General features: G+C 43.6%; 1 protein-coding gene across 1 annotated transcript in view; it reads left to right on the top strand.

The window, feature by feature from the left end:
- Window positions 1–19,441, top strand: part of DNAH10 (dynein axonemal heavy chain 10) — a 156,587-nt gene that overhangs the window by 48,905 nt on the left and 88,241 nt on the right. Inside the window, exons 22-33 of the mRNA XM_027567005.1 lie at window positions 816–932; window positions 1,016–1,118; window positions 2,466–2,644; window positions 4,570–4,781; window positions 6,584–6,737; window positions 7,910–8,143; window positions 9,121–9,243; window positions 10,609–10,842; window positions 13,542–13,765; window positions 16,264–16,533; window positions 16,685–16,868; window positions 18,745–18,879. Coding sequence (XP_027422806.1) covers window positions 816–932; window positions 1,016–1,118; window positions 2,466–2,644; window positions 4,570–4,781; window positions 6,584–6,737; window positions 7,910–8,143; window positions 9,121–9,243; window positions 10,609–10,842; window positions 13,542–13,765; window positions 16,264–16,533; window positions 16,685–16,868; window positions 18,745–18,879 — 2,169 coding nt within the window. The remainder of the gene's footprint in view (window positions 1–815; window positions 933–1,015; window positions 1,119–2,465; window positions 2,645–4,569; window positions 4,782–6,583; window positions 6,738–7,909; window positions 8,144–9,120; window positions 9,244–10,608; window positions 10,843–13,541; window positions 13,766–16,263; window positions 16,534–16,684; window positions 16,869–18,744; window positions 18,880–19,441) is intronic.

Below are 19,441 nucleotides of genomic sequence, written 5' to 3' on the forward strand. Positions count from 1 at the left end.
ATAATACTGTAGGCCAATTATACTTCAGTAAAAAATAATAAACACAAGAAGAGGAACTTTTCCTTAAAAACTGTCCATTTATCCTGAGATACAGTTTCTATAAAAAGGGCAGGTTAAATCCTTGATTCTTGACCTGTATTTACATGTTTTCAGAATTATAATTTGGTTCCCTAGCACCCTCCAAAGGAAAAAGAAAATTGTAGAGTGTGCAAAATTTATATTTTTATAATTAAAGTCAAAATGTTCAATTCTGTCTCTTGTTCTCTTTATTAAGTAAAATCATTTAAGGTTCTGTATCTTAGAGCTCCATTACTATCTGCTTATATTGTCTGTGTGTCTCTTGATTTCTTCCAAGTCATTCGTATCCTTTTCATTCTGTTATTTCTGATTGAGTTCTGGACATCATTTATGAAAAGTTGTAAAGAGAATCAGAGGCCTCTCTCATGATGCTATGTTTCATCAGAAGAGATTTATTTTTGCTTCTGACAGCACAGCTGGGTGTGTTAATGGGTCAAGATGACCTTATTCAAATCAGATGAAGTTGATTTGAAGCTCAGTTTTACTTTATGAATGACTTATCTCTCTAGGTTATCTCTCTCTCTACCTACCTATGTTATCTATCTCTTTTAAAAATTACATTCTTCTGATTTTTATTTGGATTATAAATATCTTTGTATAATTCACAACATCTGTTCAAATGGCCTATTCTACTGTTACCCAGATGCAGAAATCCCAGGACAGTAGCCTTGACCAGAAATTTCAGTTCCAAGCCTGCTTGTCATTTATTATTTGTCCTTTTTTTTTTTTTTTTTAAGCCTTCTGATGCAGAGAAAGAACTGGTTGACAACATTGAGAGCATGTGGTCAAACCTTTTCAATGATTCGTTGACTGTGGAGCATGCTCTGGGAGGCATAAAGAGAATGTTCACAGAGGTACCTTTAAATGCTTCACCTTCTGAATATAGATGTTGAAAAATACCCAGTGGGCTCAATTAACGCAACCCTGCTTTCCTCAGCTTACTCGAGGTGAAATACTAAACTACAGACAGCAGATAGAGGATTTTGCAAAACGGTTTTATCGTGAAGGCCCTGGTTCTGTAGGTGAAGATCTTGACAGAGGTAAGGATATCCACATTGGTCTTACTGGGGCATTTGAAGACATTCTGCTTAAGAATTTTGTGAGGAGATTGGATGGAGTGATGGTTTGCAAGCTTGCCTGTACACTGGGTTCCTCTGGGGATCTCTAAAGATCTCTGCTCCCTGGGGACCAGGTTCACATAGTCTGATTCCACTGATCTCAAGGGTGGTTTGGACATCAAGGTTTAAAACATTTTTTAATTTATATATTATTATTTTCTAATTTTTATCTGCAGGTGAGTTTTCTCTAGTTACAGCAAGTGAGGGCTCCTCTTGTTGAGGAGCTTGGGCTTCTTGTTGTGGGGGCTCCTCTTGGTGAGGAGCTCGGGCTCCAGGTGCACCAGCTTCAGTGGTTGCGGCCCATGGGCTTAGCTGCTCTGGAGCCTGTGGGATCTTCCTGGACCAGGGATCGAACCTGTGTCCCCTCCATTGGCAGGTGGATTTTCAACCACTGGACCGCCAGGGAAGCCCCTGGACATCAAAGTTTTTAAAAGCTCCCATGGGGATTCTAATCTGCAGCCCAAGTTGAGACCACTTAGAGCAAGAATGCTTAGGAGACAGAAATTTCTCACTGGAGGAGCTTGTAGTAACTGGTTTTAGTTAGAATGATGGAGAGATAAAGTCTGGTCATTCTACATTTGTCTTCCCAACTGGCTTTTATGGCTGACGTGATAATTTTGCATATTGTTCATGATTTCTTATTCAGTGTTGCATACCTTAAGATTGTATGTATTCCAACACTTGCCTGCCTGCTTGTGAATTTATACAAGCATCCTATGCTAACAAATCACTTCTTAAGTATCAAAAAAAGTATGTATTTAAAAAGAACTTATTTACAAAACAGAGTCACAGACTTCGAAAACGCACTTATGGTTACCAAAAGGGAAAGGCGGTCAGGGGAGGGAGAAATTAGGAGTTTGGGGTTGTATTCACTACTATACATACAATAGATTATCAATAAGGACCTACTGTATAGCACAGAGAACTCTACTCCATACTCTGTGGTAACCTATATGGGAAAAGAATCTGAAAAAGAATAGATACATGTGTAACTGCATCATTCTGCTATGCACTGAAGGTCACACAACATTGTAAATCGACTATGTTGTTGTTGGTCACTAAGTCGTGTCTGACTCTCTTGCTACCCCATGGACTGTAGCCCACCAGGCTCCTCTGTCCATGGGATTCTCCGGGAAAGAATACAGGAGTAAGTTGTCATTTTCTTCTCCAGGGGATCCTCCCAACTTAGGGACTGAACTCGAGTCTCCTGCATTAGCAGGTGAATTCTTCACTGCTGAGTATAAGTTTATTTATTTACTTATTTATTAGGAGTAGAACTTTTAGCCACTTTCGATAAAGAGCTGATGAAACATGAAAAGAACCGTCAGGAGCTGGCTAATGCTGAGAAGCTTTTTGATCTTCCAATCACAATGTACCCAGAGCTGCTCAAAGTGCAGAAGGAAATGAGCGGACTGAAGGTGATTTACGAGCTCTATGAAGAACTGAAGGTAAGTGTCCACCCGCAGATTTGGTCTCCATGGAGGGAATGTGGCTCAGTAGACTTTGAGGTCATAGTCATAAAGAGCCTGGGGCAGAGTTCAGAGAAACTCGCACTTTAGATCTTGGGAGGAGGTGATGGGGGGTGACCGCTAATGGGTACGAGGTTTCCATCTGGGGTGTGGAGAGAATTCTGGAACCTGATGGGTGTGTGATGGCTGCCTAACACTATGAATGTCCTGCTTTCCACTGTACATATTTCTGGTAGAAAGCAGGTCAATGGTTACCTAGAGGTGGGGTGGAAGGAGAGGGGTGGGAGGGGGTGATTACAGAGTGGCAGGAGGAGACCACTGAGCGGGATGGTGATGGATACGTTCATTATCTAGATGGAGCTGATGGTGTCACAGATGTGCACACGTCAGTTGTACACTTGAAATACATGCAGCTTTATCGTACACCAGCAAACTCTCCATAAAGCTTCAGAAAAACAGAGAGAATGGGGAGAAAGGCGTTAGAAATGCCAAGTATAGACGATGTTTCCAGTGAGTCTTGTTACAAAGAGAAGCAGAGAAAGGAGGACTGGTGGGTGAAGGGGATGTGAGGTCAAAATAATTAAAACATTTTTCTCATTTATTTATTTTTTGGCTGCCTTGAGTCTTTGTTGCTGTGCACAGGCTTTCTCTAGTGTCTCTAGAGAAGGAACAGACAGACTCAAGAGGGAAAGGAGGAGGGTGGGGTGAATTGGGAGACTGGGATTGACATATATACACTGGTGATACTATGTATAAATCAGAAAACTAATGAGAATGTTCGGTGCAGCACAGGGAACTCTACTCAGTGCTCTGTGGTGACCTAAATGGGAAAGAAATCCATAAGAGAGGGGATGCTGCTGCTAAGTCACTTCAGTCGTGTCCAACTCTGTGCGACCCCATAGACGGCAACCCACCAGGCTCCCCCGTCCCTGGGGTTCTTCAGGCAAGAACACTGGAGTGGGTTGCCATTTCCTTCTCCAATTCGTGAAAGTGAAAAGTGAAAGTGAAGTCACTCAGTCGTGTCTGACTCTTAGCGACCCCGTGGACTGCAGCCCACCAGGCTCCTCCGTCCATGGGATTTTCCAGGCGAGAGTACTGGAGTGGGGTGCCATTGATGTATATATATAGCTGATTCACTTTACTGTACAGTGAAACTAACACAACTGAACAACACAACTAACACACAAATATAACACGACATACACATCATAAAGTAACTATACGCCCATAAAAATTAAAAAAAGAAATCACCGGACACATATTACATGAATTAACATAATTTCCTGTCAAGCATGTTTCATGATTCAAGCAACTCTGTCGAGCCTGGATGTCACAGGTTGCAAATGCCAACCACCCAAGATGGTAAATTGTATGTAAGACAGTACTTTTTACATTCAGTCTCAGGGAGCTACAGCACAAAGTCTTTTCTTTATGATAACTAAGCAGGAGTATCTAAGTTGCTGGTATTTTGTAACCTTAGCTTCTTTTGTCAGAAAAGGACAGCGCTTGAATGAAGTGCATATTTTAAGACCCCCGTGATTCCTTGAGTTAAAAACACTGATTTCTGACATCCTGCTTTTCTGTTTTCCTTGAAAGAAAGGCATATTTTTGGATCCCACACATTCTCAGATACAGCCTTATTTTTGTGCAAGAATACTGGAGTGGGTTGCCATTTCCTTCTCCAGGGGATCTTCCCCACCCATGGATTGAACCTGCGTCTCCTGCATTGACAGGTGGATTCTTTACCACTGAGCCACCAGGCAAGCCTCCTGTTGTGGGGAAATGGATGTTAATATTTGGAGAGAAACGAGCATGCCAAGGGTTAAGAATGTGCTCTCCCTTCCAACCACCTTTGAGTTTCCAGACCAGTCTTGTTGATGGGACTATTTCTTGTTCATTTCCAGGTTGCAAAGGAAGAATGGTCTCAGACACTCTGGATCAACCTGAATGTTCAGTTTCTCCAGGAAGGAATTGAAAGTTTTCTCAGGTCCCTCAGAAAGCTGCCCCGTCAGGTCCGAAATTTATCGGTGGCCTACCACTTGGAATCGAAAATGAAGGCATTCAAAGACTCAATTCCTTTACTTCTTGACTTGAAGCATGAGGCTCTAAGAGACAGGTTGGTGGAGGAGCTTTTACTTTGAGATATGTCTTTGCTCAGATCTGATGACAAAGAACAAGATTCCAGCAGCAATGCAGGGCTGGAAATATACAAGTAATATTTCTCTATATAATATTGCTTCCGTGTAAAGTTCCCATTAAATTATCAACCACAGGGATTCTTCTATATCAACTCCCACGCTAGACCTGGGATGAGAGAGAGAAAAACTGGATTCTCCTTCCTGACCATCTCTTTGTACGACAAAACCTAGTGATTCTATGCTTACTGCTTATATGCTGGGTACCTGGCGTTCTGCCCGTCCAGTGCCGCGTTTAGCTGCCTTGTTACGTTCATTCCATGTACATCAGACCTTAAACGTGGGCAAATGTGAACCTTCAGAGGAGGCCAGGTTGGGTTAAGAGCAGCGCAGCTTGGTGCTCTGTCTTGTTCCTTCTGTTTGACGTAGCTGCTTTTCTTTATCGTGCTGTGTTTTTTTCACAATGCTTGAAACATCTGACGGTTATTTAATTTGTAGATTTGTTGTATCGATCACTGCCTGTCTCCCCAAGTTGGTAGAAGTGTTCCCGAGGGCAGGGGCCTTATCTTCGAGCCACTCTGAACCCCCAGCTGCCAGCCCACTGCCTGAAGAGAGTTAGTGATTGCTGAATATTTATCAAACACAAACATGCTCGTAAATTACAACAGGGTATCAAATAGGCTAAGTGATCTGGACAGGCCGGGATCACCCGTCTAGAGACCATGCAGAAACAGTTACTAATGAATGAAAAGTGTGTTTTCTTAGGTGGTAGTTAAGATGAGGCATCTAAGAAAGTATCTTCTAGATTAGGGGTCTCCCAAGCCCTGGGCCAAGGACTGGTCCCGGTCCAGATAGAAATCACGCTGCACAGCAGTAGGTGAGCGGCGGGCCCGCGAGCAAAGCTGCATCTGTATTCACAGTCGCTCCCCATCGCTCTTATGACCGCCTGAGCTCCACCTCCTGTCAGTTCAGCGGTAGCCGTAGATTCTCATAGGAGTGTGAACCCTCCTGTGAACTGCACATGTGAGGGATCTAGGTCTCGTGCTGTTCGTGAGAATCATCTCCGAACCATAGCCCACTCCCCACCCCTCAGTCCATGGAAGAATTTTCTTCCACAAAATTGGTCCCTGGTGCCAAAAAGTTGGGGACCACTGTTCTAGATGTTTCCTGGGTTTGATTCTGGCAGCTAATGGGATTTTGGAAAACTGTGGACATACATATAATTCCAATAATGTATTCATGTTTCCAAATTCCATTACAAGAAGTGATTATAATGGGATTTATCCTGTGGTTGAAGAAAGAAAAGTGAAAGTGTTAGTTGCTCAGTCTGTCTGATTTTTTGTGACCCCCAAGGGCTTCCCTGGTGGATCAGCTAGTAAAGAATCTGCCTACAATGCAGGGGACCTGGGTTCAATCCCTGGGTTGGAAAGATCTCCTGGAGAAGGGAAAGGCTACCCACTTCAGTATTCTGGCCTGAAGAATTCTGGACTGTATAGTCCATGGGGTTGCAAAGAATTGAACATGACTGAGCGACTTTCACACGGACTGTAGTCCACCGGGCTACTCTGTCCATGGAATTCTCCAGGCAAGAATGCTGGAGTGGGTTGCCTTGTCCTTCTCCCAGGAATCTTGCTGACCCTGGGATCAAACCCGGGACTCCTGCCTTGCAGGCAGATTCTTTACTGTCTGAGCCACCTGTGAAGCCCTTGGTTGAAGAGGGAATAATTAAACCCATCACTAAACTCAGTAGACATAAAGATTTTTGATGTGGATGCACCTTCAGGCATTGGAAAGAGCTTATGGAGAAAACGGGCGTGATTTTTGAAATGACTGAAACATTCACCTTGGAAAACATGTTTGCTATGGAACTTCACAAACACACGGATGTTCTCAATGAGATTGTGACGTCGGCCATTAAGGAGATAGCCATTGAGAAGGTAGGACTATTTTTAGTTATAAAGCAGGCTAGAAAAAAAAAAGAATTTTTTTTTTATTCAGAGAGAAAACCTGTTTGTTCTGGGACCTGTTATGTTTGAATAAGAAAGTATTATTTGTTCTAGAAATAGAATTCCTGCCTCAGTTAAATATTTTAATTGTTTCTATAGTTTCACTTTCAACTTATTTACTAAAGAAATAATGTGTTCAAGGTAGAAAACTGAGAAAATAAACAAATCACTCATAAATTCCACCACCTGAAGATAAATTATTAACATTTGAGTGTACATTCTTTAATGCTTTGAAATGCCTGTGCAGGGAATTCCCTGTGGTCCAGTGGTTAGGGCTCTGAGCTTCCACTGCAGGGGCACGTGTTCCATCCCTGGTTGGGGAACTAAGATCCCGCATGCTGCATAGCATGGCCAAAAAAAGTGCATATACACACATATACACACATGTACACATATAAACATATATCCACACATACACACTACAGAGATATAAAAACACACATACACACACCAACATGTACATGAGTACCATGCCCACATACATACATGCTCTCACACATGCACACATATAGGTGTACATAAATACTAATATATCACCCATACGTGCACACACATGCATGTACACATGTGCATACACTTACACACGTGATGTACACAGATACATATGCACACATGCACATATATACACACATCTGTGTGTATATACACATACCCATAATTATTGACAGGTGGTTTTTGAACATGCCATGAAAAGACAAATTTTTTGTAATTTGATCTTCTTGCTAAACAGTAAACACAGAGGCAGTATCTCATGAGCATGCAGATTGGAGGCCAATTACAGAATTTAGACCCTGGCTCTGGCACTCAGCTGAGTGAACATGGCAAGTCATTCCCAGTTCCCACCTCTGCGAAAGTGTGGAGAATAATAATCCCACCCTTGCGGGGGTGCTTTGAGGACTAGAGGAGATGGTGTATAGCATGTGCTTACCTGGCACAGAGCAAGAACTGGGCAACTGACAGCTAGAATGGCCAGCCTCTCTGGAACACTGACCCAGAACTCCAGGTTCAGGAGCTGATCCATGGCAAACTCAGGAAGCTCCTGTTGGGTTGGGTTGTTTTTTCAGCCCATGTGCCTGAACCATTCTTGTCATATTCCTGACTAGGCTGTGAAGGAAATCCTGGACACATGGGAAAATATGAAATTTAATGTGGTCAAGTATTACAAAGGCACCCAGGAGCGAGGCTACATCTTGGGGTCTGTTGACGATATCGTCCAGTGCCTGGATGACAACACTTTCAACCTGCAAAGCATCTCAGGAAGCAGATTTGTGGGACCTTTCCTGCAGACAGTTCACAAATGGGAAAAAACGCTTTCTCTCATAGGCGAAGTCATTGAGGTGAGAAGAGAGACACAAAAGATGGAAAGGAGCTGATTCATAGAAAGAAACTTTGTGTGAGACAATTTTGTGCTCAGAAACTAATGATCCTCTTTGATTTATTTTGAGGGGAGGGATACATAATTAGAGGAGTGAATCTGAGTTTTTATTTCAATGAATGCATTTTTAACTAACAGGACTCTTCCTCATTGGTGCTTTTTCATGTGCCCTGGTTCTTATTTAATACTGTCCTGTTCTTGTTGCAAGAATGCTTTCATCTCCTATATCACATTGAAGAATTTAAATATATTTAAAACCCATTTCTGATTTCCTTCTATTTTTTATTTTCTCAAACTAGAATTTTCCTCTTTTTAGGGGAGACTCTCTTTCACAGGATATGGGTTTTTCCTCCGTGTGATTTTGATTTTTTTTAAGTCCGTCTTGCATACATTTTTTTTTTTTTTTTTTTGGCCTGTGCTCATTTCACTTTGATGTGTGTTTTTGCAGTTTTCCCAACCTAGTCCATCGTGTTGGGAAGCGCCCAACCAGGTCTTACGTTAGTTGGTTTGGGGCTTTCCTGCTTTGTGTCCAGACCTCTGTGAGCCACCTAGGCTCATTTCACCAGTTCTGTGTGACAGCCTTGTTTTTGTCCTGAGATCACAGTCAGGAACCTTGTATTAATATAGCTACACCCTAAAGCTTGGGGTGGGATGAAGCCAGGCCTGGTTCACTGGCTAAGAGTGTGGTCAGGCATGGGCTTCCTTCATTTGCTTTCTTTTGAAAAAATAACTTATTTATTTATGGTTGTGCTGGGTCTTTGTTGCTGCACACACACAACTTGGCAACTAAATCACCATATGCACTTACTCTGCCCTCTTGCGTGGAAATTCTTTTGACCTGAATTGATTTAAATCTGTCCCGTGTTAGGGTGGGGTTTTGCCATACACACCTCGAGGCACCTGGGAACCTGTGTTGATGATAATGTTGTGCCTTTACAGATTTGGATGTTGGTTCAGAGAAAATGGATGTATCTGGAAAGCATCTTTATTGGTGGAGATATCAGATCACAACTTCCAGATGAAGCAAAGAAGTTTGATAACATCGACAGAGTATTTAAAAGGGCAAGTGACTGGCTTCTATTTTAGTCTTGAAAGATGGACAGTAATCGGAGATCCTTTCACTTATGTATTTACATGTTGTATTTGGTCTATTTGTAGCTTCTGAATTTTTTCTGTCATTGTATGTGAATTTAATCTCTTCAGTAAGAATTCCTGTTTGATCTTAAGCCACCAGCATAAGGCACTACAACTTTTTTATTTTTACTTTTTATCATAAAAGTAGTAGTTATTTAAAACCCTGGGGAAATGTAGAAGAGAAGGAAAAGATGTGTCTTCCATAGTTTCATCATCTTTAATATGTAATATTTTCCTATGTATATGGGTTTAAGAACACAATTGTAATGATATTTTGTATGTGTGTGTGCATACTCGGCCTCTTAGTTGTATCTGACTCTTTGTGACCCCACCCACTGTAGCCCGCCAGGCTCCTCTGTCCCTGGGATTATCCTGGCAAGAATACCTGGAATGGGTTGCCATTTCCTCCTCCAGGGGATCTTCTCAAACCAGGGATCGAACCCACCTCCTCTGGCTTCTGCACTGGTAGGTGGAGTCTTTACCACCGAGCCACCTGAGAAGCCCAATATTTTGTATAATTTCATCTTATAATTTTCTCTTCATATTGTGAGAAACATAGTTCATATTATGAAGTCATCTGAAAACACTTCAATGACTTTATATAATGTCTCAGTGAGTGGACTGACATTAGTTTAGTTGATTTATTGTCTAGTAACTGGACATCTTGTTTGAAGTGAAACTCTTTGCATTTAAAAATAATTTGTCTGAAGATTTTTTTTCCATTTTTAGGATTAACATCTTATTATTGTTTATAAGCAAATTACCCATGAAGGACTATGGTCATCTTAAAGTCCTTTCCAGAAAGGGCGGTACCAGTGGGCACTGCTGCTAGCGGTTAGCGGGGTAAGGATTGTCACCCAGCCCACCTGACCTCAAAGCCCCGGTGTTTGCTGCTCAGGGATGCTGTTGTATTCTCTAGTATGAGCAGCCAACTCATGTTTGGGGCTTCCCAGGTGGTAAAGAACCCACCTGTCAATGCAGGAGACATAAGAGACCCCTGGATTGGGAAGATTCCCCTGGAGAAGGAAATGGCAACCCACTGTGGTATTCTTGCCTGGAGAATCCACAAGGAAAGAGGAGCCAGGTAGGCTACAGTCCATGGGGTCGCAAAGAGTTCAGACACAACTGAGGTGACTTTGCATGCACGCATAATACATCTGTATCATTTCTTTTTAGATTCCACATATAAGGGATGCCATATGATATTTCTCCTTCTCTGTCTGACTTACTTCACTCAGTATGACTCTCTCTAGGTCCATCCATATTGACAGTTGTCCTCTTGACTTTATCCAGATCATGGGCGAGACTTTGAAAGACCCTGTGATCAAGAGATGCTGTGAGGCCCCCAACCGCCTCAACGACCTGCAGAACATCAGCGAGGGCCTGGAGAAGTGCCAGAAGAGCCTGAACGACTACTTAGATTCCAAGAGGAACGCCTTCCCCAGGTTCTTCTTCATTTCCGATGACGAGCTGCTCAGTATCCTGGGGAACAGTGATCCACTCTGCGTCCAGGAGCACATGATCAAGGTCGGCCCCCGGGGGCTCCCGTGGGAGTGTCCCCATAAGCTCTGTAATTGCAGCTCATCTGAGTCTGCTATACAGCTGGGTTCAACTCAGAAGTCCAAGATTGTGGAACACTGCTGGGGTTTTTATTTGAAACATAAATCTGATGAAATCCACTGTACTCTGAAGTCACACCAGCACTGAGCTGCTATTTGTTGTTCTTTTTCCACACTCCCCCAAACAACAATTTTTGAGAAACTGAAACAATGCAGAAATATACAAGGACGAATATAATAACCAGAGAGACCATGCAGGATAGTGGTTCAGCACATCCAGCTAGAGTGTCTGGGTTTAAACCCTGGCTCTACATGGATTTGCTGTGTGACCTTTGGCAAGTGACTTAACCTCTCTGATCATCAGTTTTCTTACCTGTAAATTCAGTTAACTCCAATTCTACACATTTATAAAGATTGAATGAGTTAATGTTTGTAAAGTACTTTGAACAGTGCCTGCCCGATGATGTTGGCTGAAGAACCTTATCTACCCCCCAGAACTGACACCCTTGTTACCAGTTAGTCATATTTGTTTTGTCTCTTTTTTTGTAAGATAAAATTACGGAGATAAAGTTGACATACTCTTTGTTTCATCCCCGTTCACAATTCTTCTTCCACTTTCAAAAGGCAGCCATTATCATGGCTTTGATGTAATTCCTTCCAGCCTGTGTTTTCATACTTTTACATAAAGCACGTGTATCCGTGAGTGACACTGAAGGGCAGGAAACACAACAGACAAAACCGTCTCTTATGACAGAGAATCGGAGCAGCGCCAGGAATAAACTTTGGTCCGCTCGTCAAAGCTCTATGTTTAGTATCAGCCTAGAGGTTTCTCAGCCTTGACACTGTTGGCATCTTGGTTGCGATATTTATTTTTTTACTGGCACGTAGCTGACTCACAATGTTGTGTTCATTTCAGGTGTACAGCAGAGAGTCAGTTATGATACACATTTAATGACTCTTTAATTGATTAATTAATTTTGGGTTACACAGGGTCTTTGTTGCTGCTTGCAGGCTTTCTCTAGCTGCAGCAAGCCGGGGCTACTCTTTGTTATGTAGTGCAGGCTTCTCATTGCAGTGGCTCCTCTTGCTGTGCGGCGCAGGCTCTAGGCACACGAGCTTTGGTAGTTGTGGCTCGCAGGCTCGGTAGTTGCAGCTTGAGAGCTCTAGAGCCTGGGCTCAGTAGTTGTGCACGGGCTTAGTTGCTCCGTGGCATGTGGAATCTTTCTGGATCCTTATCCACTGTGCCACCAGGACTTCATCCACTCTTTTTTAGATTCTTTTTTGGGCCAGACAGTTTTTCCTGTGTGTGTGTGTGTGTGTGTGTGTGTGTGTGTGTGTGTTTATGTCAGGGGTGGGGGTGGCCTTGTGCATTGTAGGTTGTTTATAAGCATTTCTGGCCTCTACCCAGTAGATGCCAGAAGCATCCCTCTCCAGCTGTGAAAACTGAAAACGTCTCCAGATGGTGCTGAGTGTCCCTGGGGGCAAAATCATCCACGATGTAGAGCATTATAGAGCAATTACTTTATTTCAAATAAACGAAGTACTGAGGATCAGTTGTTTAATACACTGCATATGTGCCTGTGTGCTAAGTTGCTTCAGTCATGTCTGACTTTGCAACCCCATGGACTGTAGCCACCAGGCTCCTCTGTCCCTGGGGATTCTCCAGGAAGGAATACTTGAAGTTGCCGTGCTCTCCTGTGGGGGATTTTCCCCACCCAGGGATCGAATCAGTCTCTTAACATCTCTTGCATTGGCAGGAGCATTCTTTACCACTAGTGCCACCTGGGAAGCAAGATTAATACACTGTGTTTTCTTTAATTAATGCTGATTTCCTTCTCAAAGTATGAGTTACAGTTTGCATGGTTTCCTTTCTCAAAGGGAGAAGGCTTCTATTCTGTTTCTGCTTTAATAAACACATATTTTACTGTTGTAGAAAAATGTGTTGTTAGAAGTACTTTGGCTATTGGTAGCTCCTTTTGTAAACCTCTGATTTTATTTTTTAAAGCTTGTTGCCTTTCTGTCCTCCTGTCTGATTTGCAGAGTGCCTTGCCTTATCTAATGGGCCCTAAAAGACACATTTCCCTGAATATTACTCTGATTAGTAACAATAAGGATAGCCAGCAAATGCCAAGCATATGAGGAGCTGACATTTCACGCACGTTATTTAATTTGATCCTTTGACTGCATTTTGTAGGTGCCGTAATTATGTTTATTTCAGGCTGAGAGAGGAGAAGCAACTTGGTCAAAGACACCTGATTGGACAGTGGGGGTGGGAGTCTTCATTCCTCGTTCCTGGGAGGTCTCTAATTCCTCAGCTCTAGAGTGTTTAATCACCATGCTGTTCCGCTCATCCTGTGTTCAGCTGGTCCATGTGTCCGGATACTTCTCCATCCCAATGTACACCCTAGAATCTCAAGTGTGGGGAGAGAACCTATCTTCTCTTTTTTTCGTTTTTCTTCAGCCCACCTCAGACCTTTTCATGCAGATAAAAGGAAGTACCCAATGAACGTTTGTCACTGGGTAAAGAGATACCTATTTGGTGTGTGGTCTCTGGTGCTGTTGCTGGCATCCTGGCAGCCCTGATGAGTGATGAGGCACTGCAGGCTGTTCTTTGATTCCAGAACCCAGTGAAGGTATTACAGGGTGGACTCTCTCACTGTATTGCAGATGTATGACAACATAGCACTGCTGAGGTTTCATGACGGGGACAGTGGAGAAAAACTGGTATCTGCCATGATATCAGCAGAAGGAGAAGTCATGGAGTTCCGGAAGATCATCCGGGCTGAGGGGCGTGTGGAGGACTGGATGACAGCAGTTTTGAACGAAATGCGAAGAACTAACAGGCTAATTACCAAAGAGGCTATTTTTAGATACTGTGAAGACAAAACCAGGTAGGATTGTAAATGTGATTGTGGGTTACTTCATTATATTAATGGCAATAAGGGATCAATTTTCAGGGTGTGGAGTAGATTGACTGACATTTCAAATGTCAGGTTTTCTTTCCCTGCCATAGCTAAATTAGCTGATGGATACCTGTGTTCTTTAAGGATTACTGTGTACAGCACTTCTCAAATTGTGGTCCATGGACAGGGAGCATCAGGGTCCCTAGGAGCCAGGTCAAAATGCAATTTCCTGGGCCCCACCCCAAACCGCTGCATCAGAAACTCTCAGGGTAGGGCCCCAGGCACTGGGTTTTCACAAGATCCCAGGTGATTCTGAGCTCAAATGTGAGAACCTAGTGAATGCATTGGAGAAGGAAATGGCAACCCACTCCAGTATTCTTGCCTGGAGAATCCCAGGGACAGAGGAGCCTGGTGGGCTGCCGTCTATGGGGTTGCTCAGAGTTGGGCACGACAGAAGTGACTCAGCAGCAGCAGTGACTCACCAGAAACCAGGTGTTCATTAAGATGGACTCTATGTGTAGGTTAATGGCAAAGTTGTTTCTAGAATAGTTGATGAATTTCAATCATTCTTTGATTTTGTGGCCTCAGAGCTTCCAGGCACCGAGCTAAACCATGCCTAGCCCTAGTCACTAAGAGGGCTGGCTTTACTCTGTGGTTGAACCCAAAGCACACAGAGCATCTTTGGATAGCTTCCCAGGAGAGTTGCAGTACATTTGGCAGGGCCTTTATGCCGATACAAAGTCTTTATTATTATGGGAACACTGTCCTCTTGGTTTCGCATGCTGCCTTTTTGATTTTGCAAACTGAAAATGTCTATTTAATGAATTATTAGGACAGAGCATAGTATTTGTCTGACTAGGATCCTGCTTTTTCTTGGTTCTGTGCCATATAAAAAATGGGTTTATCTCTTTATGTAATTGGGTGTATATAGGTACATTCAGTGGTGTATTGGTAAACTAGCTCTCTGAGAAGAAAAGCTTCGATTTGGAGTGTATGTCGATTCCCATAGCGTAAACACTCTGCATGTCTAGCTGAGACGCAAGCCCACTGGACTAGTACATGAGAGAAGCAAGGTGTGGTGTAGCTTGTGTTGTCGGATGCCAGTTTTGGAGAAACAGCCCTCACACCCCCTTCTCCCCATATATGTGTCTTTATACAGGTTTGTATGAGAATCGAAAAGAGTGCCCAGTGACACTCAGGAAATTATAGCAAGGAAGCATGGGAGGTGTGGTCAGAGATAATCAACTTTTTTGTTGGAATTTTAAAAAATTTAAAAATTCTTATAATATGCCTATCATACTAAGTAACTTTTAAACATCTGTAAAAACACATCTTTCAAGTGATCTGGCTTCTTTTACACAGTCATGCCCCTGTAACTGTTCGTGTGCATGTCTCCGTTGGCCTGGTATTTTATTATCTAACCAGAAGAGGTTTATCTCCTTTGTTTATTGGCTTCTGTTACTTTGTCTTCCCTATTCCAGATCAAAGAAAAATTTTTTTAAAAATTGAAGAGTAGTTGATTTACAATATTCTATTAGTTTCAGGTGTACAGCAAAGTAATTCAGTTATATTAATATGTAAATATACATAAATATGTATATTTCTGATTATTTTTCTTTATAGGTTATTGCATGATATTGACTATAATCCCCTGTGCTGTACAGTTAATCTTTGTGGCTTATTTATGTGTAGTAGTTTGTATCTGTTAATCCTACACTCCTGATTTTTTCTCCCCTACCTAAGTCCCTTCCCCCTTTGGTAAGCATAAGTTTGTTTTCTGTGTCTGTGACTCTATTTCTGTCTTACTTCACTCAGTGTGATAAACTCTAGGTCTAAACATGTTGCTGCAAATGGCAATATTTCATTCTTTTTTATGGCTGAGTAATATTTCGTTGTATTAGATTGTTTCCATGTCTTGGCTATTGTAAATTGTGCTGCGATGATCATCAGGGTGCATGTATTGTTTTGAATTATAGTTTTCTCTGGATATATGCCCAGGAGTGGAATTGTTGGGTCATAGGGTAATTCTGTTTTTAGTTTTCTGAGGAGCCACCATACCATTCTCTATAGTGGCTGCACCTACTTACATTCCCACCAACGGTGTAGGAGCATTCCCTTTTCTCCACTCTTTCCAGCATTTATTATTTGTAAACTTTTTAATGCTGGCCTTTCTGACTGGTGTGAGGTGATGCCTCATTGCAGTTTTAATTTGCAATTCTCTAGTAATTATTGATGTTGAGCATCTTTTCATGTGCCTGTTGGCCATCTGTATGAAACAAATATTCTTTTTTGTTTTGTTTTATTTTCGGCCATGCTTGTGGGATCCTAGTTCCCTGACCAGGGATTGAACCCATGGCCCCTTCCATGGAAGTGTGGAGTCCTAACCACTGGACTGCAAGGAAAGTCCCGGAAGAAATAGATTCTTGACAAGACCATTTTTAGTTCCAGTTCTGGGAAAATCTCATAAAGGCACGCTTTTCCTTTAGGGTCGACTGGATGCTCATGTACCAAGGGATGGTGGTGCTGGCCGCCAGCCAGGTGTGGTGGACCTGGGAGGTGGAAGATGTCTTCCGCAAAGTGAAGCAGGGGGAGAAGCAGGCCATGAAGAACTACGGCCAGAAGATGCACCAGCAGATCGACGAGCTGGTCACCCGGATCACCTTGAACTTAAGCAGGAACGACCGAAAGAAATACAACACTGTGCTCATCATAGACGTGCATGCCCGCGACATAGTCGACTCTTTCATCCGGGGCAGGTGGGGACCTCCCAGGGCACTGGTGTCTTGAAACCTGTCCTGTGTCATCCTCTGGGCTCTCTCAGCATCTCTCCGTCCTGCCCCCACCGTCTACCTTCTCTTCCGTCTCAGCTCTCTCCCTCTTCTCTTATCCCCCGTTGTCACCTTCCAGCATTCTCGAGGCTCGGGAGTTTGAATGGGAAAGTCAGCTGCGTTTTTACTGGGACCGGGAGCCAGATGAGCTGAACATCCGCCAGTGCACGGGCACCTTCGGATACGGCTACGAGTACATGGGTTTGAACGGGCGGCTGGTTATCACGCCCCTGACGGACCGGATCTACCTGACGCTCACCCAGGTGACTGGCGGCCTGGCTCTGGTCGGGATCATTCACCTGGGGTTATGTGTTTTTTCTCTAGGTGTGATAGTAATTGTGATGGTGTACTGGGTTGAACAGGCTTCCCAAGTGGCTCAGTGGTAAAGAACCTGCTTGCCAGGGTAGGAGAGGCGGGTTCGATCTCTTGGTTAGGAAGATCCTCTGGAGGGGGAAATGGCAACCCGCTCCAGTATTCTTGCCTGGGAAATCCCATGGACAGAGGAGCCTGGTGGGCTACAGTCCGTGGGGGGTCGCAAAGAGTCAGTCATGATTGAGCCACACATGCACTGGGTTGAACATTGTCCTCCCCACCCCAAATTCATGTCCACTCAGAACCTCAGCTGTGACCCTGTTTAGAAATAGGGTCTTGGCAGATTGAATTAGTTAAGGATTGGGGTGAGAACATCCTGGATTAGAGCCCTAGTACCAATGCCTGGTGTCTGTGTACGAAGAGGAGAGAACACAGAGGCACGGAAGAGATGTGAAGACAGAGAAAGAGACTGGAGAGAGGCAGCCACACGCCAGGGAATGCCTGCAGCCACCAGAAGCTAGAAGAAGCCAGGAATGAGCCTCCCTTAAAGTCTTTGGGGGCAGTGTGGCCCCGCTCACACCTTAACTTCACTTTTAGCCTCCAGAACTGTAAGAGAACACATTTCTGTTGTTTTAAGCCAGACAATTTGGGGTACTTTGCTCTGGCAGCCCCAGGAAACGAATGTTGATAGTAAAGGGTTTGATAGTAAAGGTCGTTCTTTAAAAATCTGTGAAAGAAGTTCCATTTGAAATATGAGATACTTGCTACCTTTTGGGATCGGGGTGTTTCAAGTTCTGGTGGCCCCCCAAACCACCCTCAGTTTCAATAGTTTGCTAAGAGGAATTACAGAATTCAGTAAAGCCTTTGTGGTCATGGTTATGGTTTTTATAGGGCTTCCCAGGTGGCTCAGTGGTAAAAAAAAAAAATCTGCCTGTGATGTGGGTTCAACCCCTGGGTCAAGAAGATCTCCTGGAGAAGGAAATGGCAACCCCCTGCAGTATTCTTGCCTGGAAAATCCCATGGATAGAGGAGCCTGGTGGGCTATGGGGGTGGCAAATAGTTGGACAGGACTTGACTGAACAGCAGCAACAACAGCAACAACATGGTTTTTATAGCAAATGGTTACAGATAAAAATCAGCAATGGGAGAAGGGAGACCTAGGTCCAGCAATGGGACAGGGTCTAGGAGAGACCAGGTCTAAGCTTCAGTTTCCTGTTCAACGCAACGGTCCAGACAGCATCATTTTCTCCAGCAACTATGTGTGAAGTTCTGCTGCCCAGGGAAGCCCACCGAGCCTTGGGTTTTAACTAGGGGCTTGTCATGCATACAAGACTGACCCTTCTAAATGACTGACCTTAGTCTCCAGACCCTCTCGAAGTTGATCTAGGGCTTCCACCATAAATCACATTGTTAGACTGTCCGGCGTGGCCCAAGGTCCCCAGATAAACAAGGACTCTCTTCTGAGGCAGAACATTCCGGGGCCTTAGAGGTCAGCTCCTAGGATCTAAAGACAAAGGGCCAAACCTTTCTTTGGGCAAAATAAATCCTTCCCTGCACATATGTCCATGTTCCCATGAGCCTCAGCTCTGGGAACTGCTAGGCATTGTCCTCAGGGCGGGTACAGAGTCCAGCATGTTGTGGAGTTGTTGGTTTACTGGTCCCTGTGTAACAGGGGGTGGGGATGGAGTGGTCAGTGGAGGTCAGTGGTCACTGTCAGAAAAGGTGCATTACCATTTATATATTCCACATAGATTGTCATGAACTGGTCATTGACACCTCTTTCCTTCCATGGCAGACAACACGTGTTTTGCATTTGACTTCTGACAGGCACTGTCCATGTATCTGGGTGGGGCTCCTGCTGGTCCAGCAGGTACCGGCAAAACCGAGACCACCAAGGACCTGGCCAAAGCCTTGGGCTTGCTCTGTGTCGTAACCAACTGCGGCGAAGGCATGGATTACAAAGTAAGGATCTGGTGTCACTTCTTCCATCCAAATACTAACCAGGCCCAACCCTGCTTAACTTCCAAGGTCAGATGAGATGGGATTCTTTCAGGATGGTACAGCCGTCGATTCCCTGACATCACTTCTGGTGCCGTCTTCCTAGGCCAAGAGCTCAAAGGAGGACATGGGTGAAAGCATTTTATCTCATATGCTTCCAAGAAATGACATAGTGACAGCTGGAGGAATATAATGGGAAACCTTTCACCATCACGGTCTGGGAACTTAGATGTATTTCTTTGTTAGCAGCATGTAGAGCAAGCGTCTCAGACTAAATGCCCACTGGAGTCAGGTGGATAATGTAAATCAGTAAGCAGCAGACATACAATAGAGAGTGGTGGTGACTGTGGCTAACTGGAAGGCAAAGCTCCATCTGAAGGAGGCACTGGTGTTCAGGTTAGGTCAATTGTTGCCAAGAAGAGAAGACCCAGTATTGCTGGATTTTTCAACATCTCAAGAGAAGCCAGAAATCTGAGTTTTTTTACATTAAAATTCTTAATTTTTGAAATCTTTTAATTTCTTTACC

This window comes from Bos indicus x Bos taurus, chromosome 17 (assembly GCF_003369695.1).
Source record: "Bos indicus x Bos taurus breed Angus x Brahman F1 hybrid chromosome 17, Bos_hybrid_MaternalHap_v2.0, whole genome shotgun sequence".
Classification (NCBI taxonomy): domain Eukaryota; kingdom Metazoa; phylum Chordata; class Mammalia; order Artiodactyla; family Bovidae; genus Bos; species Bos indicus x Bos taurus.